This window comes from Eptesicus fuscus, chromosome 5 (genome assembly GCF_027574615.1).
Source record: "Eptesicus fuscus isolate TK198812 chromosome 5, DD_ASM_mEF_20220401, whole genome shotgun sequence".
Taxonomy (NCBI): Eukaryota; Metazoa; Chordata; class Mammalia; order Chiroptera; family Vespertilionidae; genus Eptesicus; species Eptesicus fuscus.
The window spans coordinates 3482645-3507050 of record NC_072477.1 but is presented as its reverse complement, the minus strand read 5'-3'; the positions used below and the strand labels follow the sequence as shown (position 1 = coordinate 3507050).

General features: G+C 50.1%; 1 protein-coding gene across 1 annotated transcript in view; it reads right to left on the bottom strand.

The window, feature by feature from the left end:
- Positions 1 to 5464: 5464 nt before the first annotated feature.
- The window catches only part of AK7 (adenylate kinase 7), a 40155-nt gene continuing 21213 nt past the window's right edge, over positions 5465 to 24406 (bottom strand). Inside the window, exons 11-18 of the mRNA XM_054715440.1 lie at positions 22558 to 22686; positions 21211 to 21346; positions 17725 to 17853; positions 17219 to 17287; positions 14865 to 15062; positions 10892 to 11112; positions 7182 to 7340; positions 5465 to 5654 (exon numbers count right to left, since the gene is read on the bottom strand). Coding sequence (XP_054571415.1) covers positions 5616 to 5654; positions 7182 to 7340; positions 10892 to 11112; positions 14865 to 15062; positions 17219 to 17287; positions 17725 to 17853; positions 21211 to 21346; positions 22558 to 22686 — 1080 coding nt within the window. The 3' untranslated portion in view covers positions 5465 to 5615. The remainder of the gene's footprint in view (positions 5655 to 7181; positions 7341 to 10891; positions 11113 to 14864; positions 15063 to 17218; positions 17288 to 17724; positions 17854 to 21210; positions 21347 to 22557; positions 22687 to 24406) is intronic.

Sequence of the window (24406 nt, the reverse complement as noted above, 5' to 3'; positions counted from 1 at the left end):
CTCTGCCACCACCCCAACCTCAGCCACTGTCTTCTCTTAGACCAGTGGTTGGCAAACTCATCAGTCAACAGAGCCAAATACCAACAGTACAACGATTGAAATTCCTTTGGAGAGCCAAATTTTTTAAACTTAAACTTCTTCTAACGCCACTTCTTCAAAATAGACTCACCCAGGCCGTGGTATTTTGTGGAAGAGCCACACTCAAGGGGCCAAAGAGCCGCATGTGGCTCGAGAGCCGCAGTTTGCCAACCACTGTCTTAGACCGTTACTGAGGCTCGGTACCCCTCCCACTTGCTCTCATGCTTCTCTCCAGACCATTCTCCATATAGTAGCTGGGTTTTCTGAACATGCTCCAGATTTATCACCCCCTGCATTAAACCCAAATGTCATGGCTTCCTATTGCTCTTAGAATAAAACCAAGCTTAACAAAGGTTTATAAGACCCTGCCCTGCATAATCTGGCTCTTAGTTCTCTCTCCAGCCTCATCTCAAACTCTTCACCTTCCTGGCTTGCTTCAGCCCTCCTGGCCTCTCTTTTTCTTCTTCTTTTTTTTCTCTAAAGTATTTTAATTGACTTGAGAGAGGAAGGGAAAGGGAGAGAGAGCAGAAACATCAACGATGAGAGAGAACCATGGATAGGCTGCCTCCTGCACACACCCCACCGGGGATTGAGCCCATAACCCAGGCATATGCCCCGGGAATCAAACCGTGACCTCCTGGCTCACAGACTGACGCTCGACCACTGAGCCACGCCAGCCGGGCCTGGCCTCTCTTTTCCTTCCACAAGCAAAGCTCCTTGCTGCCTCTGTGCCTCCACTCTCGTCCCAGCCTGCGGTACTGCCTAGTTCAATGGCTGACTCATTCTCCAGTGAGTCAAAAGCTCCATGTCACCTTCCTCATACAGGCCTTCCCAGACCACTTATCTAATCTTGGTTTATTTACATTATACTGGTAGTCCTTATCACGTAACCAGAACTTTCTGTTTATTTTTTTTAAATTATTTATTCTGTCGTCCTCACTAAAATATAAGCTGCACGAAGGTAGGGGCCCTGATTATATTGTTAATACTAGTCAAAGCCCAAAGCACAAAACAGTGCCTGGCACACATTGGCCCTTAAAGAATGAAACCATTACTGATTCTTTGAAGACAACTTAGATGGGTTCAGTATTTCCATTCAGTCATTTCAATTCTGCTGTTAATCTGGCTAAAAGGAACAAGATAACAGTTGGTAATTACCTTCGCATGAGCTGCCGTAACAAAATAGCACAGAACGAGTGGGGTGGGTTAAATAGCAGATATCTAATTTCTCACCGTTTTGGAGGCCGGGAAGCCCAAGATCTTGGTGCCAACATGGCCAGTTTCTGGTGAGGACTCTTCCTCGCTTGTAGATTGCAGCGTTGTCACTGTGTCTTGCACGCTTGATCCTGCGCAAGCTCTCTGGTGTCTCTTCTCATAAAAGGAGACTGATCCCGTTGGATCAGGGCCCCACCCTTATGACCTCACTTAACCTTAATTACTTCCTTAGAAGCTTCAGATACAGTCACATGGCAGCGGCGGGGGGGGGGGGGGGAAGCTAGTGCTTCCAAATATGAATTTTGGCGTATACAAACATTCAGTCCGTAACAGTGATCTTCCCAGATTGCTAACTCCTGGGAGGTAATAACGCCTATTAGTTATTTATTTATATTAGTTATGTATTGCTTGCTGTGTAACTGCCACAAGCTTTAAGCTATTTAAAACAACACACATTTATCATCACACAGTTTCTGTGGGTAAGGGATTCGGACATGGCTTAGGTGTTTCCTCTACTTCAGGGTCTCTCAGCAAGGCTGCCTTCCTGGTGTTAGGACGGGGTCTCCTCTGACGGCTGGGCTGTGGAAGGACTCCCTTCCACACCGGTTTGTGGGCAGGATTCAGGTCCTGGAAGCTGGTGGGTTGAAGGTGTCAGTGTCTTGCTAGCCATTTGCTAATTGGTCTCTCAGTCCCTGGCCAAGGGGGCCTCTCCAATATAGGCGCTTGCTTCATCAGGGCATGTAAGTGGGGAAAACGAGAGCCTGCTCCCATCAGCTCATCTACAGCCTCACGTGACCTGAGCTTTGCTGAATCCCATTGGGTAGAAGCAGATCATGGGCTCCGCCTACCCTCAAAGGCAAAGGTACCAGCAGGGAGGAATGACTGGGGGCCATCTTACAGGTGGCCTACCACACCAACTAAATCTTGTGTAACACCTAATATTTTACTATACCCACATACACTAAATAAAGACTTTGGATCACATTTTGATTAATTTTCACTTTTAATTGAATTTATTGGGGTGATATTGGTTAATAAAATTACACAGGTTTCAGGTGTACCATTCTATAATACATCATCTACATATCATATTGTGTTCACCACCCCAAGTCAAGTCTCCTTTCATCTCTCCTTCCATCACCATTATTCCCCCTTTATCCTCTCCTACCATCCCCCTTAATTTTTGTTTTTGTTTTGTTTTTTAGAGAGAGGGAGAAAAGGAGATGGAGAGAGAGAGAGAAACATTGATGTGAGAGAGAAACATCAAGTGGTGCTTCTTCCACACACTCTGACCAGGGATTAAACACACCATCTGGGCATGTGCCCTGCCCAGAAATTAAACTGGCAACCTTTCAGGACACAGGAAGATACTCAACCAATTGAGCCATGCTGGCCAGGGCCACCCCCGCCCCCCTTGATTTTTTTTTTAACATAAAAAACTACACTTTGTATAGGAATTTAAATGGTAATTTTCTTTTCTATGGCAATGAACAGTTTCACATTTTAAGGAGGTTTTTTAGCTTTAAAGACACATGGTATACTTTACTATTTTTTAAGGTAGACTACCAGCTTATTTTTAAAAGATCATTAAAGTACAACTTATATGGTAAAATATACAAACATTAAGGCCTTATGCTTGTCTCCCACTGCTGTAACACTCCTTATGAGCTGCAGGAATTTTTATCTATGTGTACTCCCATGTAACTGTCACTTAAATGAACATATAGAACATGTCCAGTAGCCAGGCAGGCTTCCTTCCAGTGGACAGCCCTCTATCACTGTCAGCCCTGCCACCGCCACCACTACCATCACCACCATCACCCAGTAACGGCTTTTCTAACCTCCATCACTATATTAGTTGTCTGTTTTCAACTTCATGTACCTTGAGTCATACAGTATTTACCTTTGCACCCAACTTTTTTTGCTCAGCCTTGTGTCTGTGATAATCAGTCCTCATGTGGACAGAGGTAATGGTTCATTCTTTTTTATAGTTACGTAGTATTCTCCACTGCTCCAATGTATCTTTCACCTATTGATGGAGATTTGGGTTGTTTCCCGTTTGGGGCTTTTATGAGGAATGTTGCTGTGAATAATATTCTTGTACCTGTGTTTTTGTAGACATAAGCACTCATCCCTCTTGGGTATATACCCAAGTGTGGAATTACTGGATCATGTGTATATCTATATTTAGCTTTGGTAATACTCCCAAATGGTTATCAAAGGGAGAGTACCAATTTATACTCCCAACAGCAATGTATATATACTAGAGGCTCAGTGCACGAAATTCGTGCACTCGGGGAGGGGGGTCCCTCAGCCCGGCCTGCACCCGCTCACAGTCTGGGAGCCCTCAGGGGATGTCTGACTGCTGGCTTAGGCAGCACACACACACACACACACACACACACACAATAACCAGTGTTGATAAGGATGCAGAGAAATTAGAATCCTCAGATATTGCTGCTGGGAATGTAAAACGATGCGGGCCTGTGGAAAACGGTTCAGCAGTTCCTCAGTAAGTCGAATGTAGAGTGACCATATGACAGCAATTCTACTCCTGGATTCCTACCCAGGAGAACTGACAACAGGTGTCCAAACAAGAACTTGTACACAAATGTCCATCGCAGCCGTACTGTATTCACAACACTTAAAGGTGAAACAGCCCAGATGTCCATCAGCAAGTGAATGATTGAACTGAGTATGGTGAATCCACACTGGAATACCATTCAGCCATAAGAAGGAATGAAGCACTGACGCCTGCTCCACCTGGCCGGACCCTGAACACATGGCGGGTAAAAGAAGCAGACCCAAAAGGCACAGCTTGTATGAGTCTGTTTTATAAAGTATTCAGAATAGAGAAATCCATAGAAACAGACCGCAGATTAGCGGCTGCTAGGACAGGGGTGGGGAACATCGGCCCACGGGCCGTATAAGGCCCATGAAATCCTTTGGTCTGGCCCTGCCAAGGCATCAGGTGTGAGTTAATTAAATTTTTGACCAAACATAGCAGGCTACATTTTTTTTAAATATATATTTTTTTATTGATTTCAGAGAGGAAGGGAGAGAGAGAGAGAAACATCAATGATGAGAGAGAATCATTGATCGGCTGCTTCCTGTATGCCCCACACTGGGGATCAAGCCCGCAACCCGGGCCTGTGACCTTGACTGGAATCGAACCCGTGACCCTTCAGTCCACAGGCTGATGCTCTATCCACTGAGCCAAATGAGCTAGGGCCAGGCTAATTTTTAAGTTGATAGTTTTGCATGGCCCGTGAATGATGTTATAAATATCCAAATAGCCTTTGGCAGAAAAAAAGGTTCCCTAACCCTGTGCGAGGAGCTGAGGCAGAGAGATCATGGGGACATGGTTTCCATTTGGGGTGAGGAAAAGGTTCCGGAGCTAGACAGTGGTGGTGAGTGAACAACACGGAGCATACTTAGTGTCACTGAACTGTACACGGTAACATGGTTACAATGATACATTTTATGTTCTGTGTATTTATCACAGTAAGAAAATAGCCCGGCTATATTCAGATTACATTATCTAAAGGGATGAAATAGATACACGGTTAAAATCAACCCAAACAAACTTCTCATTCGGTGTAATTCTGGGAAGTACAGGGCCTTTGGGACGGGAAGAGCCCGGACGGTTGATTGCTCAGGCCTACGTGGTACAGTGAGTTGGTTAAAAATGTTCGGCCACTTTCTGGTGATCACAGATAATAGAATTATCTGTTCAGTTACACGAGTGTTTCTGCAGAGGTTCCTCGTGCTCTCCGACTCACTGGCCGGGCCCTGGCCCTGATCTCAGAAAGCAGCCTGGGGGAAGGCTGGCCCCTCTGACTCACTGCGACTCACAAAGCATCCACGTCCTCACTACTTCCGTGTCCCTTTCCGTGTCCAGCGCCACTGGTGCTTGGGCCGTACATAACACCTTGTGTAAATTCACCAGCCTACTCATGCAAATAGTAGGTGGTCTGACGTTCCCCACACTATCAGTCACTACAAACAGCAGCGTGCAGACTGCGGAGACTAAGACTGAACTCCCAAATCGCTGCCTGTCCGTGAGCTCTGTCACAGACACCTGACCAAACGCACCTTTCAAATACCATTTTAATGAAGGAGTCGCTCATTGCCATGTAGCTTTTCCTAATGATTTTACTTCATAAAATATTTGCTTCTGGGGGGGGGGGGGTGGGGAGTAAAGAATTTTCCAAAAACTGGGGAAGCATATCTTAAAACAATTTTTCAAACTGCAATGTCAGTTACAATGTCAGCGTCATCTCCAGCTCCGGGCAGGGCTATGGCTCGGGGTCCGTCCAGCTTCACAGGGTTGCGGGATTGTGCTTGAAGAGATACTCTGCCTACAAGTGAAGAAAGAATAAAGGCAAGCCAGCAATTAGAAGGTACTTCAAGATATTTATGGGTCATATATTTGTACTATTAATGTGTACAATCTACACCAATAAAATAGTAAGATGCAAATTGACCGTACCTTTGTGACGCCCACCAACCAATCAGGAGTGACTATGCAAATTAACCCAACAAAGATGGTGGGCTAATTTGCATACATAGGCACTGAGCGGCCAGGGGCAGGGCGGGACGCACGACGCAGGCATTCCGCACCACCCCAGCCACTCCAGGCCTCTGGGCAGCGTGGGAAGGCAAAAAGGTGGCTCTGGCCAGAGCGAAGGCGGTGCTGGCAGCGAGGGGAAGGAAGGCCCATTCTTGCACGAATCTTTGTGCATCGGGCCTCTAGTTTAAAAATAAAAGTGTACAAACCTTTTACTTCCAAATGAGTAATAAAAATCTTCTTATAGCTAAGTGCAATAAGCCAGCCAGAGAAAGACAAATACCATATTATTTCACTTATAGGTGGAATCTGATGAACAAAATAAACAAACAAAATAGAAACAGACTCATAGATAGAGAACAGACTGACAGCTGTTAGAAGGGAGGGGGCCTGGGAGGCTGGGTGAAAAGGGGGAAGGGATTAAGGAAAAAAATAACTCATAGACACAGACCACAGTATGGTGATTACAGGAGGGGCAGGGTGTGGGGGAGGTAGATGAGGGGAAAGGGGGATAAATGGTGACAGAAGGAGACCTGCTTTTGGGTGGGGAACACACATGCAGTATACAGATGATGTGTTCTAGAATTATACTCCTGAAACCTATGCAATTTTACTAACCAATGTTACTCCAATAAATTCAATAAATTTTTTTTAAAAAATACTATCTAAAAAGGTAATATGCAAATTGACCATCACTCCAACACAAAGATGGCTGCTCCCATATGGTCAAAGATGGCCGCCCCATGTGGACACAAGATGGCTGCCACAAGATGGCCAGCAGGAGAGGGCAGTTGTGGGCGATCAGGCCTGTAGGGGAGGGCAGTTGTAGGAGGGGGACCAGGCCTGCAGGGGAGGGCAGTTAGGGGTGACCAGGCTGGCAGGGGAGATCAGTTAGGGGTGACCAGGCTGGCAGGGGAGGGTAGTTAGAGGCAATTGGGCCGGCAGGGGAGCAGTTAGGCGTCAATCAGGCTGGCAGGAGAGTGGTTAGGGGATGATCAGGCTGGCAGGCAGAAGTGGTTAGGGGCAATCAGGCAGGCAGGCAGGCAGGCAAGAGGTTGGGAGCCAGCAGTCCTGGATTGTGAGAAGGATCCCAGATTGGAGAGCGTGCAGGCTGGGCTGAGGGACACGCCCCCCCCCCCCACCTCCGTGCACAAATTTTGTGCACTGGGCCTCTAATCTTACTATAAACTGCGAAGGCATTAGAGGCTTCCCAAATGCCAGCACACAATTTCTCTCTGTCAACTGGCTCCCCATTTAGATGCAGGTATATTTTATTTTCAAATTGATAGTAAAAAAACAAACTCCCTCAATCTCTTACCAGAAAATCCACAGGGTCCTCTGGTCTGACCTTACAACACTCATTCAGACCCTGCATGAGTGTTGGCATAACGTAGGTCATTAAGTAGTTTCTCAGGGGAGCAGACTGGGCCTCGAGCAATTCGGTTTCTTCCCTTTTCACTTCTTCTAGCCGTCGATTCTACAAGTAGAACATGGGGGTGGGGGTAGAGAGTCAGAAATGGGAGAACACTGTCACACGACTCACCCCACAACGCATCAGATCTGGAGCATGCTAGAAATGTTCACCGCGTTATTATAAAGGTGGCCTTCCAACCGGCAGAGCATTGATAGAAACGGTGGAATAACAATGGGCCAGTCATTTAGGAAACAGCAAGCTGGGTCTCTACCTCACTTCTTAAACAGAAATCATGTCTAGCTGTCTAGATAAAGAAAAGAAGGGAGGGAGAGAGGGAGAGAGGGAGGGAGAGAAGGAGGGAGGGTCCTAGAAGTGACAATAGAAGATCTAGAAGGCATTGGTCTGGTGGACATGCTATTCCGTGCTCAGCATACAGCCACCCTCCCTTGGGAAAAATGATTCCATATTTCCTTTGAAAACCCTTCCTTCTCAGCCTAGTGCAGGCGTCCTCAAACTACGGCCCGCGGGCCACATGCGGGTGCTTTTGCCGTTTTGTTTTTTTACTCCAAAATAAGATATGTGCAGTGTGCATGGGAATTTGTTCATAGTTTTTTTTAAACTATAGTCCGGCCCTCCAACGGTCTGAGGGACAGTGAACTGGCCCCCTGTTTAAAAAGTTTGAGGACCCCGGGCCTAGTGGTTTAGATGGGACGCAAGCCCATCATTCCAGCCCCCCTCCTGTGCATGGGCCACGTTAGGAAGAGCCCAAGGTGACACAGACAGGGACCAGGGAGCAGAGAGAGGGCTGCGAGGTCCTTGGTGCCTTCTGAGCCCTATACCAAGCGTCGCCTGAAGCCAGCCCTCCCCCGGGCTTTCTGCTACATGAATCCATCCCTTTTCTCTATTGCTAAGACATTTTTAAAAATATATTTTATTGATTTTTTACAGAGAGGAAGGGAGAGAGAGGAATAGAGAGTTAGAAACATCGGTGAGAGAGAAACATCGATTCAGCTGCCTCCTGCACACTCCCTACAGGGCATGTGCCCGCAACCAAGGTACATGCCCTTGACCGGAATCGAACCTGGGGCCCTTCAGTCCACAGTCCTATGCTCTATCCCAGGGGTCCTCAAACTACAGTCCGCGGGCCACATCCTGCCCGCCGAGGACATTTATCCAGCCCGCCGGGTGTTTTTGCCGCCGCTGCCTGTCCTGCTTAGCAGCCGACTTAGCAGTGTGCATAGGAATTTGTTCATAGTTTGTTTTTTTTAAACTATAGTCCGGCCCTCCAACGGTCTGAGGGACAGTGAACTGGCCCCCTGTTTAAAAAGTTTGAGGACCCCTGCTCTATCCACTGAGCTAAACCGGTTAGGGCTGCTAAGACATTTTAAATTCCCTTTTCTGTCACCTGCAAGGTAAAGAATCCCAACTGATTTTTTTTTTTAAAGAGGTCTTTCCCAGCAAGATAGCAAACCCAGGAATCAAAATGGGAGAAGACTAATGGATTTGACTGCATCTAAACATAAATATTGTCACTATATTTTTCATATATTGATTTCAGAGAGGAGGGGAGAGGGAGATAGAAACATCAATGATGAGAGAGAATCATGGATCGGCTGCCTCCTTCACACCCCACACTGCGGATCGAGCCCGCAACCCAGGCATGTGCCTTGACGGGGAATCAAACCGTGACCTCCTGGTTCATAGGTTGAAGCTCGACCACTGAGCCACCTTGGCCAGGCTAAACATCAATATTTTATGACCAGAAGAAACACTGTACATGATGTTAACAGATCAATGACGGATGAGCTGAGAAAGAATTATTTGCAACATATTATAAAAAGCTAGATCTGATGGCAGTGCAGTGCACACTGTTTGCCAGGCAATTGTTGGCACTTTTGCACACATATTAACTCTCTCATCACCACCGTGACTCTATGAAGCAGGTGCTATCACCACCCTCATCTTCCACATGGAGAGACTGGGACACAGAGCGACACGCACAGGGCCACCCACAGAGAGCGGAGCCGGGTCCGGACAACGTGGATACCGGTGTCTCCGGGGCCATTCCTGTTTCTCTCGCACAACCTGATCAGGAGTTGTTCTTGCAAAATAATAAGGAGAAGACACACAGCTCAAGCATGGGCAGGGAAAGCGTGCAACGTAAGAAGGAATGTGACGTCCTCACGTAGGGAAAGTCGTTAAGCTGGTGATCGGAGACATGAACAATGAGATCAGTTTTTGTTTCTCAGAGTGGGGTGTGTGCTCAGAATCGAGAAAGCAGGCTTGGAGGCCAGGGCACGTACAAGAATCAACCGATGGCCCGGCCGGCGTGGCTCAGTGGTGGAGCATCGACCTACGAACCAGGAGGTCACGGTTAGATTCCTGGTCAGGCTCCTGCCCAGGTTGCGGGCTCCATCCCCAGCAGGCGGCTTGCAGGAGGCAGCCGATCAGTGATTCTCTCTCATCACTGAACCTGCAACATTGGTGTAGCATGCCAATGCTCCAACCCGAGCTACCCGGCCAGGGCCGGGCAGGGGTTGAATTTTAAATATGGCTCGTGTCCAGGAAAGGCTCATTGGAAAGATGACTTTGAATAGAGATTTTTTTAAAAGGTGAGAAGTGTGTCGTGCGGGTGGCGCGTGTTTAGATGCGCTGGGAAATCTTAGAAGCAGCCGGGCCCCAAGGACCTTGGGGGCCACGATAGGAGTTTGGACTTTCGTCTCAGGCGATGGTGAGCCTGTGAAGAGGGGGAGCGGAGCATGGCCCCGAGCACCTGCACTTCAGGAGGCTGCCTGAAGGGATGGAGAGGCAAGGTCGCCTGCGGAGCTGGGGAGACCAGCGGGAAGGCACAGCCCACAACCCAGGTAGGACACGTTGCCCCCTGAGGAGTGAGAGCTGCGAGGCTCGGAGCTGCTGTCAGAGCAGCGTCGGTGAGAGTGGGGAACGAGGACGGTGGAATGAGGCTGACCCCCAGGGCAGGGGGGGAAATGGAGGGAAATGACTGAAACCACAAGGTGGCCACGCAGCAGAACGTTACGGGGCAGGATGTGTGTTGTTAATACTGCTGGCGATGGCTCGTTATAGTTGTTGTGATTTATACTGAGCAGAAGGTTATGGACATCGTTTTTAAATGGGACATATGACACATAAACTAATAAACAAAGCTTACTTGGGGATGTCTGTGACATTTCTCTGTTAGCAGGATTGGAAGTGCAACTGGCCTAAATGGCTTTGCCAGAGGCCCCCTACACAGGTTCCCGTGCACATACACACACACAAGCCTGCACAGGAATGCGCATATACCGGCCTGCATACATGCACACACACACATAAGCCTGCACACATGCATGTATACACACCAGCCTGCACACATGCACACACACACATAAGCCTGCACACATGCATGTATACACACCAGCCTGCACACATGCACACACAAACAAGCCTACACACACATAAGCCTACACACGTATGCACACACATAAGCCTGCGCACACACACAAGCCTGCATACATGCACATGCACACAAACCCTACACATGCATACACACACAAGCCTGCATACATGCACCTGCACACACAAGCCTGCACATGCATGCACACACACACACTCACCCACTCCTCCCAGCGAGCAATCTTCTCCGCCGTCTCCACGGCTTCCTTGTGCTCCCGGTCCGCTTCCATCATAGCCTCCCGGGCCAGGCGCTCCTCGGCGAGCTTGCGCTCCTCTTCGGCCTTTTCCTCGTCCGTTAACCCATAGTTTCGAGGCGCCCCGATCTCTTTGATGAGCCGTTTGATAGTGAGCCTGTTGTGAGAGTCTTCCAGCTTTCCTACATCTTTAAACACCGGGAGAGAGGAAGGCGATCAGCACACGCGACCTTCTGGGCCCACCTGCAGCACGCTCTGAGCCCGTGTTCGGGAAAATTCTTCAGCCGTAAACGTGTGGGGGGAAGTTAAGTGAATGACCACCTGGGGCCTCCTTTTCTAGTGGCCGGCACAGAGCAGACTTCTTGTCTCCCTGGCCAGTATCAGGCCGGTCCTGGGACACACAGGGCGGGAGAGGGGGCTCCCGCCGGCCTCCGACAGTCACTGCCGATGTAAGTGGCCGGGTGGGGGGGGGGGGGTGGCCGGGTGCGGGGGGGGGGGGGTGGACAGGGGGGGTGGGGGGTGGCCGGGTGGGGTGGGGGTGGCTGGGGGGGGGTGGACTTCCTCAAGGACGGGAGCACGCGGGCCGGGGGTTCCACCGAAGGAAGTCCTGCCTCTGCTGGAGGCCGGGCTGGGTGACCTCCAGGTTCCCTTTGCTTTCTGTTTCTGAGACTCAGTTCTTTCGGGACATGTTTTTCATGGATTTTAAAAGTTAAACCACTTCAGTTAGCCTACTAGAGGAGGAAAAACGTCCCAACTGCGGACTGCCTGACTAAGGTTGATATCAGGACCGAGAGAAAAAGAGAGAGAGAGAGCCGAAACCGGTTTGGCTCAGTGGATAGAGCGTCGGCCTGCGGACTGAAGGGTCCCAGGTTCGGTTCCGGCCAAGGGCATGTACCTTGGTTGCGGGCACATCCCCAGTAGCGGGTGTGCAGGAGGCAGCTGATCGATGTTTCTCTCTCATCGATGTTTCTAACTCTCTATCCCCTCTCTCTTCCTCTCTGTAAAAAATCAATAAAATATAAAAAGAAAAAGAGAGAGAAAGGCTTGTTAGTAAATACGAGTCTCCCCCCCCCCCCCGCCTCCCCCTGTCACTGCATAGCCAATCCTCAGCCTGCTCTTGGTGCTCCTGGGAGGTGTCTGCCCCGAAGGGTGCGCCGTGGGTGCATTCACTACTCAGCCCTCCACACCCTCCTCCCGGGGAGCCTCCCACCCTGCCCCCACGCACACCCCGGTGATGGCCCCGCCCCACCCATGGTTACACACTGTCCCCCTGACCTGGGGAAGAGGCACCGCCGGTGCAGGCCTGGGAAGAGGGGCAGGACAGGGACAGTTTATCAGTTAGTGGGTACAAACAAACCAAAAGAGGAAAAAGGCAGCCCCACGGCGTGGCGCAGGGGTTGAGGGTCGACCTGAGTCAGGAGGTCAGGGTTCGATTCCCAGTCCGGGCACAGGCCTGGGTTGCGGCCTTGATCCCCAGTGTGGGGTGTGCAGGAGGCAGCTGATCCATGATTCTCTCTCATCATTGATGTTTCTATCTCTCTCTCTCTCCCTCTCCCTTCCGTTCTGAAATCAATAAAAAAAGTACGTTAAAAGGAGACAAAACCTCACGTGTGCCGGTGCCCACACGCCGACATTTAAATGTATTTTCCCTGATTCCTCTAGCAATCACAGCCTTGCTGTGCCTGAGGCGACGTCTTTGAAAAGGCTCCCTCTGGAGGGGAGGGGGGGAGGCTCACAGAGGACAGTGCTGCCCCCAGCGCTACTCTGCCCTGACCCCGGGCACTGCCGGCTGGGCGGGGAGGGGCGCCTGGCACAGGGGCACCGCGTGGCCTCTGACGTGCCCTTCTTGGAATGTGGATCGCGACTGAGAGTCACGTCCAGCTCTAGGCTTGGCTCCTTTGTGACCCGGAAACTCTGGCCTCCACGGCCGCCACGGGAGCCACAGAGGAGAGAGAGCTTCTAGTCCAAAGAGCGAGAGAGGGAAGGGGCATGAGCGAGAAGGGGAGGCAGATGCAGAGACGGAACGCGGTGCCAGCATCTGTCCAGGCCCCGCCAGACCCTCCGAGGCCAGGCTGCTCCCGGGACCCTGCCACCGCCTCGCGCCCCTCCAGGCGGCGCGCCTCTCCCCTTTGCTGTCCCCATCTCCTGATTGTCGGCGTGCAGATGGGGACAGCGTGTCGGGCACAGAATGAGACAGGAACAGACAGGAACGCGATGGCCGCTCACTCCCTCCCCCGCCATCACTGTGTCTCTCTCGAGGTCTCTCCCTGGGGTTCTCCTGATCTCTCCATAAATAATTTCTGGGGTTTTGCGGAGAAGACAATGGCTGTTTTTGTGAAATGTGCGCGCCATTTTCCCTCGTTCTCTAATAAATAGGGCAGAGGCCTTTCCAAATTAGTAGGTGTCAAGTCCTTACGTATGAAATATGTGAAATACGTCCAATATGCACAGACACAGGTCGGTGAGGGCAAAACCCAGTCCCTTCCGAGGATGCGCAACAGAGGGGTGCAGATTTGTAAGCAGTGTCACCTTTTAATTTCTTAGTGGCCATTTGATGGCTTAGCGTTGGGAGTAAAAACAAAGTTACCGCTTTAGAACTCCTTCAATGAGCCAGATACTTCCTATCTCTTACGGCTACTACTTGGAACAACTCTACAAGCCAGGGATTATTGTCCCGTTTCACAGATGAGGAAACTGAGGCGGGTTCAGAACTGGAATGGGCTCTCCTGCCGACAGTAGCTCTAAGCCTCCCTATACTCCAGGGTCCGAATGCTGCCCCGTCTGGCTCTTGGGGGTGAAGAAGAGGCCTCGGGAGGCCCAAGGGGTCGGCCTGGCCACTAAGGTCCCACCCAGCTCAGGCTTTCTCCCCAAAAGAGGAAGTATCAGTGCCCAGAAAACCAGAAAGGACGTTTAGGGGTTCCCCCAGCCAAGGCGGGTGGAAACAGCGGTGCCAGCTGAGGTTTGGAGCCCGCACCGTGATGGGGAGGGGGAGGGGGATGAGAGCATGTTCCTGGGTGTTTGCTGGGAGCTGAGCTCCGAGTCGTGTTTAGAGGAAACACAGACATGCAGGGAAGAGCTATTTGCTTTGCTGAGTAGCCACGGGGCTCAGCTGGCCGGTCTAGCTGTGTGGCCACAGCATTCCTGTGATGACACGCCGGCCCCCAGGCAGCTGGGGAAACGGCCCCCAGCAGCCAGCAGCAAACACATGTCTTTGAAATGCCCTTTAAAAATGTGGTATTCCAGCCAGGCCCGTGTGGCTCAGTGGATAGAGCGTCGGCCTGCGGACTCAAGGGTCCCAGGTTCAATTCCCGTCAAGGGCATGTACCTTGGTTGCGGGCACATCCCCAGTGGGGGGGTGTACAGGAGGCAGCTGATCGATGTTTCTCTCTCATTGATGTTTCTAACTCTCTAGCCCTCTCCCTACCTCTCTGTAAAAAAAATCAATAAAAATATATTTAAAAAAAAATTAGTATTCCAGCCTGACCCGTGTGGCTCAGCGGTTGAGCGCTGACCCATGAACCAAGAGGTCACTGACTCCATCCCTGGTCAGGACGCATGCCCGGGTTTTGGGCTTGATCTCCAGTAGGGGGTGTGCAAGAGGCAGCCGATCAATGATGCTTCTCTCTCATCAATGTTTCTCTCGCTCTCTCCCTCGCCCTTCCTCTCCCTCTAAAAATAAATAAAAAAATATATAAATAAATAAAAAATAAATAACAGTGTGGTATTCCACTTCATAACCTACCCATGTGTTTTCACATAACTACACTCCACCGCCAAATCCTCACGCAGGACTCCCCAGGAGCAGGGCCTGTTTGTCCCGCGACGTTGCCACCCGCCATCCCCCCCAGCCCTGCCGTGGGCTTGCGCGGGGGGTCGGCTGGGGGGTCCGACACCTGGAGAGGCTCTCCACTCCCATCCCCTCCAGGGGCTCCTTTCGTACCGATGTGTATGGGGTGGATTTCGAGTTCGTCGAAGTAGTTGAAGACCGTCTCGTCCTCGGTGTTGAGGTCGCGGAAGTTGCTCAGCGACCGGAGGAACTGGTCCTGGCTGTAGTGGGTGCCCGCCACCACGCTCTCGGGCAGGTTCATCACCCGCAGCTTCAGGAACTCGTCCGAGCCGTCCAGTGCGCAGACGAATTCTGGGGGGAAGAAGAGGCGCCGGGGTTAACCCCGTGGCTGCCCAGGTTACCCAACCAGCAGGTGCGGGGGGGCGAGGGGGGGCGGAGGGTGACAGGAAAACGCCTGGTTGGCAGCTCAGACCTCCTGTTGCTGCAAATGGCCTGGCAAGTTGGCTTCTTGCTGCCTCTGCTGGAGGTTGAATACATGCAAACCAGGCACATTTTCAGACACTACCCTGCGAGGTCCAACCAGCCGGTAATTGAAGGATCTATTATTTTTCTTTTCCTCCTTTCCTTTCCCCCTTCCTTCCATCCTCATTCCCTCCCTTCCTTCCTTTCATAAAAGCAGCTGAGCCCTGGCTGGTTTGGCTCAGTGGATAGAGCTTCGGCCCTCGGACTGAAGGGTCATGGATTCGAATCCAGTCCAGGGCAGGTACCTCGGTTGCAGGCTCAATCCCAGGCCCTGGTCGGGGCGAGTGTGAGAGGCAACCAATCGATGTGTCTCTCACATCGATGTTTCTCTCTCTGTCTCTCACTCTCCTTTCTATTCTCTCTAAAAAAAAAGCAATGGAAAAAAATACCTTTGGGTGAAGATGAACAACAAAAATAAATAAGTAAACTAAAATGAAAGCAGCAGAGATTGTAAATAGCAAATCTCTACTAACCCTGTGGTACCCATCATCAGCTTCCCCGTCAAGCCCCAGAGAGACCGGTGACTACGAGAGAAACGCTTTAGTGGCTGATTCGCCAAATCAACATAAATGGGAACTCCTACCTGTGAGAGCCAGTTTACTGCTCAAACCCAAAACTCTCGTAGATTCCTTTTGAATGAGCACTTTCTTTCTTCTGCCAATTTCTCATCCTTTTTTTTTTTTTTTTTGTCTAAAAAGTATTAGATCATTTCTTTGACTTTCATTTTATGTTCTGGGCATCTTATTGTGAGTTCCCCTCCCCTCCCCCAGCCCCATGCTAGTGTATTCGATTGGTTTTTCTCCTGTTAATCTAGTCTGTGTCCATTCTATTATTTTATTACTAGAGGCCCAGTGCATGAAATTCATGCACTGGTGGGGTCCCTAGTGACTGCCAGCTGCCGTCTGGGCCTCCCTCCCTTCCTCTGGCCAGCCCCACCCCCTGGTCGAACTCCCGGACGAACTCCCCATCGAGGGGACAATTTGCATACTATGCTTTTATTATATAGGATTAGTCCAGCTGTAAGAACTAAAGAAGGGTGGGGGGATTCTCACCCTCTGAGACACAACCCTTGTACCAAGTTGTTGAAAATAGCTTGTCTTTACCACTTGGCCAACAATGATCTCCTATGATTACAGTTCATACAAACTGAGTTTTTATTTTTATTTTATTTTTAAAATATTTTTATTGATTTCGGAGAGAAAGGGATAGGGAGAGAGAGGTAGAAACATCACTAATAAGAGAGAACCACCGATTGGCTGCCCTCTGCACACCCCTCCCTGGGGCATGTGCCCTGACTGGGAACCAAACCATGACCTCCTGGTTCATAGGTCAACATTCAACCACTGAGCCAAACAGGCTGGGCCAAACTGATTTTTCTTTTTTTTTTTTTTAGAGAGAGAGAAAAATAACACCTTTTCAAGTTCGTGGCAAGGTCAGAAGAAATGGCTGCTAGCTGCTCAGCAACTCGTTTTCCTTGGGATACATTGTGTATGCCTCTCTTTCAAGAGCACAATGTGAAATCTCTGGGCAAATATCTGATAGGACAGACTAGCAGCCGAGTTCGCTGAGAACCGGAAGGCGTTTTGCCTGCCCCGCTCAGAGCTGGGTTCTGCATGTCTCCTGGAGAAGGTGAGGGCATCGCTGGCCCCGGAAACTGGTGGCAGCGGCCGTGACCCGGTCCCTGGGGGCTCGCCAAGGGACTCGGGAGTCTGGGCATCAACAGACTGGCCACGTTGGCGGCTTCGTTGGGGTGGGGGTGGGGGGCGAGCAGCGGAAATAAACATTCCCGGAGAAACGGAATGTCCCTCATATTCACCCCCAATGCAGTCTTCCTTTTGGAAATTTGATGTTCAGTGTATCAATTGACTGCTTCTCTAAAAGAAGAAAACCCTACTTTATTAACATCAAAAAGGTTGTTCTGGTTCAAAAGAGATATCCGATGGCATTCCTTTAAATGTGACCCTGGAGAAATGTTTTAAACTTACCGGGGATGGTTACTTTATCAAAGGGAAACATTTTGCCTCTGATTTCCTCCTCCTCCTCCTCCTCGTCTTCTAATAAAACAAAAAAATATATACATCGTTGTCATACTTACGGGAGGGCGGGGGTGGGTGGGACGAGACCAACCACAGACCTTGTGTGCATGTATGCATAACCCAGGGACGCAGCAATAGGGCGGTGAGGGCCTGGGGCAGGGGGGTGGGGGAGGGGGGCCTAGGAGGGGTCATTGGGGCAACAGGGGACATCTGTAATACTTTCAACAATAAAGATTTTAAAAATACATCGTCGTGTTTGCTACCTATTATTATTATTATGGGTAGCTAAAAAAAAAAAAACCCTATTTTTTTTATTTCTTAAAAATCTTTATTGTTCAAAAATGTAACTAGCAGTCACTCATTTTAATTGAGTGGCTATTACTCTGAGCAGGAGACTTGCGCCCTGTCTGAAGCTGAATGTGGACATTGGAAGCAGAGGGCGCACGCGGACTCACTGTTGAACAGGTCTTTGGCTTGGTCATAGGTCTTTGGGAATCCATCCAGGATGTAACCTTGATTCCTGCAAGGCATAGATTTCAGCTTTTCTTTTACAAATCGAATTACATATTGATCTTCCAGGCGGCCTAATAAAAAGAAAAAAAAACACACATATATGATTGTGGGGTCACCTTCTGCATAGGGGTTACACACTACCGTCACCTGAGAAATTATCGTGCAGCCCAGGCGTCCTCAAACCACGGCCCGCGGGCCACATGCGGGTGTTTTTGCCGTTTTGTTTTTTTTACTTCAAAATAAGATATGTTCAGTGTGCATAGGAATTTGTTCATAGTTTTTTTTAAACGATAGTCCGGCCCTCCAGCGGCCTGAGGGACAGTGAACTGGCCCCTGTTTAAAAGGTTTGAGGACCCCTGGTGCCGCCCCTTATTTTTCCATTCAAGTGAAAAACAGGTGGTTTGGGATTTCGAACACGACACGTGAACTGCAACGCGCAATAAAACAGGAGCACCCGGTGAGCCTGCTGCCGAGAAAGAACAGAGGCAGATGCGGATGCTGGCATTTCCAGAATGTTCCTGTGGTCACAGCTCCCGGGTGTAGGAGGACATGACGTGAGTGGAGAAACCCAGGGCGCTCCCATTTACCAGGAGGGTTTACTCAGCTCTATTTGGACAGGATACTTCGGTAGCCTTATACAGACTGGTACACGCGTCTGTTGTATGAATTGACATGGTACTCATGTGTGCTGTTAGCACGTGACTTATCACTCCTCGGTGCCCAGTAAACAGCTGCTGCATTTGAATAAAAATCAAGGTTGAGCGGAGCCTCAAAGGCACCCTTCTCTTTTAAGCCGGCGTGGCTCAGTGGTTGAGCTTCGACCTGTGAACCAGGAGGTCACGGTTTGATTCCCAGTTGGGGCACATGCCTGGGTTGCGGGCTCCATCCCCAGTAGGGGGCGTGCAGGAGGCAGCCGATCCATGATTCTCTCATCATTTCTAACTCTCTCCTTCTCCCTTCCTCTCTGAAATCAATAAAAATACCTTCTTACCCCCCAACACTTGAAATATATGAAGTGAGCAAAAGGAATCTAACTGGTGCGCCGGAGATTTAACCATGTCCCCGACCTGGCTGCACTGTCAGGGAGGAGGGGGGCGGGATTATGTGTGAACAGGACGTGGAGCTGCCTCACGGCGGGGTTTGCGACATCTGTCATGCTGGAATCATTAGAGTCATATAGTCACGAACGTGGTCATGTTAGGGACACGCGCGCTCACCTGTGTGTCCCCATGCTGCGAAATTTCCATGTGGGTCTGTGCCGTGCGCTCCAAGGTCTTGTTTTGTTCAAACATAATCAAGGCCCACGTTCTAGTTTCTGATAAATACGACGAGGAAGGATTCTTGGACAAACTAGAGGGGACTGAGGAAATCTCCAATCTTGTAGGACGTGGGTGGGTGGCTGGGGAGAGGGGGGAGGGAAGGGGAGGCTGGCTGTTCTGAAGACTTTCCCGCCCCCAGAGGGCAGACTCGCCCTCTGCCCTCCTCCAGGGCGCCTCCAGATGGAGGCTGCTGAGCCAGACGGGCCTCTTGCATCTGGGAGGAACAGTCTCAGGCCAAGGCCAAGGACAGGCCCTTCTTGAGCTCGGCAATGCAGTGACTGTTCTGAACTTGGCGCTGTCTCCGCTGTAATTCTTCCACACGGTCACCCAGCGGGCAGGGAGAGAGCCCGGCTGGTGCCTCACACCGTGCGGTTACAGGAAGTCCTGGACCAGACTGCGGGGCCCTCGTGGGGACCTGTGATCTAAGTCCCCGTCTGCAAACACCGCGCAGGGCTTGTCTCATCGTTGAGCTTGTACACCAGCAGTTCTTGCCTCTCTCCTGGGGGCGGCATCCATCACCAGTCCCAGCGTTCTCTTTCTGTCCTTACACCTCGGGCTCCAAGTGTGTGTACACATGGCCACGTACACCCGTGGATTCCTAAAAATTCAGGTCTCCCACCTTTCATTTTTTTATATTTTTTAGAAAAATTTTATGAGTTTATCTGAGCCAAACGGATGCCATGTCAGGAAGCAAGATCTCAAATGCTCCTCCCCCTGTAATGCAGCCCGGTCCGATTTCCTTCCACGGGGTCCCCGCCGTGGGATACCTTCTCTGGGGTGTCTTCCTCTCCGGAGCATGTGAGGTCTTGCTCCTCGGCATATGGCCTCATGAGAGTTTGGCTCAGACTCATAAAAATTCTCCACAGGTTTGGATGTTTCTTATGTCCAAACATGAGTAGGAATATTTTCCCATTGATTTGTATTCCTTCCTGCATTAACTATGGGTCCACCTCGTTCATCCATTTTCTTCTACTAAGGATTTAATGATTTTCTTACTAGTTTGCCTGAGTATTTTATTTTATGTTTTTATTTTTTTAAAATATATTTTTATTGATTTTAGGGAGGAAGGGAGTGGGAGAGAGAGATAGAAACATCAATGATGAGAGAGAATCATTGATGGGCTGCCTCCTGCACACCCCACACTGGGGATCAAGCCTGCAACCTGGGCATGTGCCCTGACCGGGAATCAGCTATGACCTCCTGGCTCATAGATCAATGCTCAAGCACTGAGCCATGCTGGCTGGGCTGCCTGAGTATTTTAAATACTAAAGATTATTTTCCAGTCAAGGGCACACGCCCGGGTTGTAGGCTTGATCCCCAGTAGGGGATCAATTCCCCGGAAGGTCGTGAAAAGGGGGCATGCAAAAGACAGCCAATCAATGATTCTCTCATCATCGATGTTTCTATCTCTCTCTCCCTCTCCCTTTCTCTCTGAATTCAATAAAAATATATTTTTAAAAAAGATTATTAACTCTGTCATATTGGTGGCAAGTATTTTTTTCCTGGTTTGTTTTTTTGCCCATTAATCAGTGATTTTCGGTGCTTATAAAAGATTTATGACTATACGTTTCATTTTTTTAAACATAGATAGTTCTTTCCCATCTTATTTTTTTTTTTAATATTTTTATTGATTTTTAGCAAGAGAGGAAGGAAGAGGGAGAAAGAGAAACATCGATGTGAGGGTAGCACATCGATCAGCTGCCTTCTGCACGCCCCCAACTGGGGATGGACCTGCCACCTGGGCATGTTCCCTGACCGGGAAGGCTTTCCGTGCACAGGACCACACCCAACCACTGAGCCACACAGCCAGGGCCCTTCCCATCTCACGATCACTCACCAGAATATTAGTGGTGACTTTGTTTTCCCCCCTGGGAGGGGAGATTATAAATGAAATTTCTTTGTGGTTCTCATGATTTCTATACTTAACTTATAATAGCAAACAAATCGTCTCTTATTACAAAGAAAGGGAATTGGAAAGACTCCCAGACCAAATTAGAAAAATTAATTAATTAATTAATTAATTAATTAAAATGCTGTGCTGTTTACTTGGAGGAAAAGCGAACAAAAAAGCCCCGTCCACAGGCCCGCGGCCCCGTGCGGGCGGGTTACCTGCGTTCTGCTCCATGCTCTCCTTGATGCCGTCCAGCAGCTCCTGCGCATCGTCCACGTTCTCCTCCTCCTCCTCCTCCTCCTCGTCGTCTTCTTCCCCTCCTTCCACTCCGAACTTGGGGGCCACGATGGCCTCCTGCACACCACAGGGCCCTCGGTTGGCCGGTGCCCTCCACTGGTTTGCTACTCACTACTCACCTGCCACGGGGGGGCGGGGTCCTGGGGGGGGGGGTGTCATATGGGGAATCTCTGAACCTCCCTCTCAGTTTTGCTACGAACCTACAACTGCTCCAAGGAAATAAAGCCTTCCTTTAAAAGCGCGTTCAGTACATAAGCTGATAATGCCCTGAGAAACATCCATCAAGAATAAAAGAAAAGAAAAAACTTAAAAAGGTGGCACAACCCAAGTGCCCCGGGACGGAGGACCGGGTAAAGGAGAGGCGCTGCAGGAGCGGGGGAACACGACTCAGCGGTGGGAAAGGGTGGGACAGCGCCATTGGCGGCAACGTGGACGGGCCCTGCGAGCATGTGCGGAGAGAAATTAGTCAGAAACGGCTGAGAACCCTAGGACTTCACTCCTATGTGGGACATAAAGCGGAAACTCGAGAACACAGACGGCAGTGTGGTGGTTGCCCGCGGGAAGGGGTGGGGAGGAGGGGGTCCTAACGTACGGTGATGGGAGAAGATGTGACTTTGGGGGTGGGCCCATGGCACAGGGCGCAGCTCTTGTAACATAGAAACCCACACCCAGCCCTGACCGGTGTGGCTCAGTGGATAGAGCATCAGCCTGTGGACTGAAGGGTCCCGGGTTCGATTCCGGTCAAGGGCATGTACCTTGGTTCTGGGCACATCCCCAGTGGTGGTGGTGGTGGGGGGGTGTGTGCAGGAGGCAGCTGATCGATGTTTCTCTCTCATGTTGTTTCTCCCTCATCAATGTTTCTAACTCTCTATCCCTCTCCCTTCCTCTCTCTAAAAAAATCAATAAAATATATATTTTTTAAAAAACCCACACCTGAAACCTGTATGTTCATGTTGAGCGATGTCACCCCAATCAATTTAGTAAGGAAGTAAATAAAGTTCCCACTCAACAGGGAGAATGGAAGATGTACTTTGAGCAGCAGCCGGGACAGACTACACCCCAGGGCCACCCCTGGAAGTGGCTTCCGTCTCTCGGAGCAGAGCCCGTGGGCCTCGGAGTTTTCACAGCCCGGCCGATGACAACCGCCCCGGGGGGCAACAGACCCCTGTGTGGACTGTCATGCACCCCCAGTGGCTTCCTTAGCGCACGGCTAAGGGGAGCGCTTTCTAAAACAGGGCAATTCCCCGGAAGGTCGTGAAAAGCGGTACCAGCTTGGCGATGGCTTCGGAGATGACTTCCTTGAGCTTGATGTGATGGATCTTGTAGTACTTGGCCAGCACTTCAGAGACGCTGGACTTGCCCACGGCGGGAGGGCCGAGGATGCAGACCTTGATGGGCTGAGAGAGGAGAGGGAGGGTCACTCGCGAGCTGGGCACTGGTCCCGCCAGGGAGGGCCTCAGAGTCTCGGACCCTGCGAGGCTAACCCTCCGGCCCTTCCTCCACGTGCGGAGTGAGCATGACCGGGCGTGGGGAGCGCGACACTCAGGTGCGTGCGCGGGAAGAGGCCCTGAGCATTGAGGGAGAAAGTGCGGGTAACCCGCTGCGGTCTCACAGCTGTGCTGCTGTGCGGGGAAGACAAGAGACAGGGCCGAGCTTCTGCTCTCGGGTGCACAGTGCCCAGGTCATTGCCTCGAGAGTATTGTGTCTGGACTGAGCTTGGTCTTTAATCATACGTTCCTTTTTCACACACACAATCTGCTCTAGTTTTAAGCCCGCCAGCTGTGGCTCAGTGCTTGATCGTTGACCTATGAACCAGGGGGTCACGGTTCGATCCCCAGTCAGGGCACATGCCTGGGTTGTGAGCTCCATCCCCAGTAAGGGGAGGGGGGCGGGGGGTGCAGGAGGCAACCAATTAATGTGTCTCTCTCACATTGATGTTTCTCTGTCTCTGTCTCTCCCCCTCCCTTCAACTCTCTCTAAAAATCACTGGGAAAATATTCTCAGGTGAGGATTAAAAAATAAAACAACCAAAAAAAACAAAAAAAAACATTTTCTCATGTAATGTTCACTGTCACCTTTGTAGTGCTTTATTCCAGGGAATAAATGTGCTGCTTCAGAGAGGGCGGATGGTCCGTAGGCCATTCTAGCTGAGCTCACGGCCCAGCTCGGATGAATCCCTAACTAGCCATGTGACCTTGAAGAAGTTGCTTGTCTCTCAGAGCCTAGGTTTTCACATCCATACTATGGAGATAAGAATATCTTCCTTCAACAGTTGTGATGATGAAAATGACCAGCCAAGCTCCTGGCCAATAGGATGGAAGTGAGAATCAGACTTCTCCCACCTCCCCCCCGCCCTGCTCCCCCCCCTCCTCCTTCCCCTCCCCCTCCCATATGTACACCTGGGACTGAAGCAGCCCGACAGTAAGACACTAGATTTCTTTTCGTGACGAAGACAACCCTGTGGCAGTCAGTCTCGAACTTACTATCATGTTCCATGTGCGTCGAGCATAACAGTCATCATCTATGTCAACTGTAAAATGGTTACTATCTGGCCGAAAACAGTTTGGCTCAGTGGATAGAGCGTCAGCCTTCGGACTCAAGGGTCCCAGGTTCGATTCCAGTCAAGGGCATGTACCTTGGTTGCGGGCACATCCCCAGTAGGGGGTGTGCAAGAGGCAGCTGATCGATGTTTCTCTCTCATCGATGTTTCTAACTCTCTATCCCTCTCTTCCTCTCTGTAAAAAATCAATAAAATATATTTTTTTAAAAAATAAATAAATAAAATAAAATAAAATGGTTACTATCTGGCCCTGACTGGTTTGGCTCAGTGGATAGAGCGTCGGCCTGTGGACTGAAGGGTCCCGGGTTCAATTCCAGTCAAGGGCATGTACCTGGGTTGTGGGCACATCCCTGGTAGGGCATGTGCAGGAGGCAGCTGATCGATGTTTCTCTCTCATCGATGTTTCTAACTCTCTATCCCTCTCCCTTCCTCGCTGTAAAAATCAATAAAATATATTTTTTAAAATAAAAAATAATAAAATGGTTACTATCCGGCTGACAGGACTGAGATAATGCACATGTAGGTGCTAAGACCTGGACAAACGGGTCAACACTGGA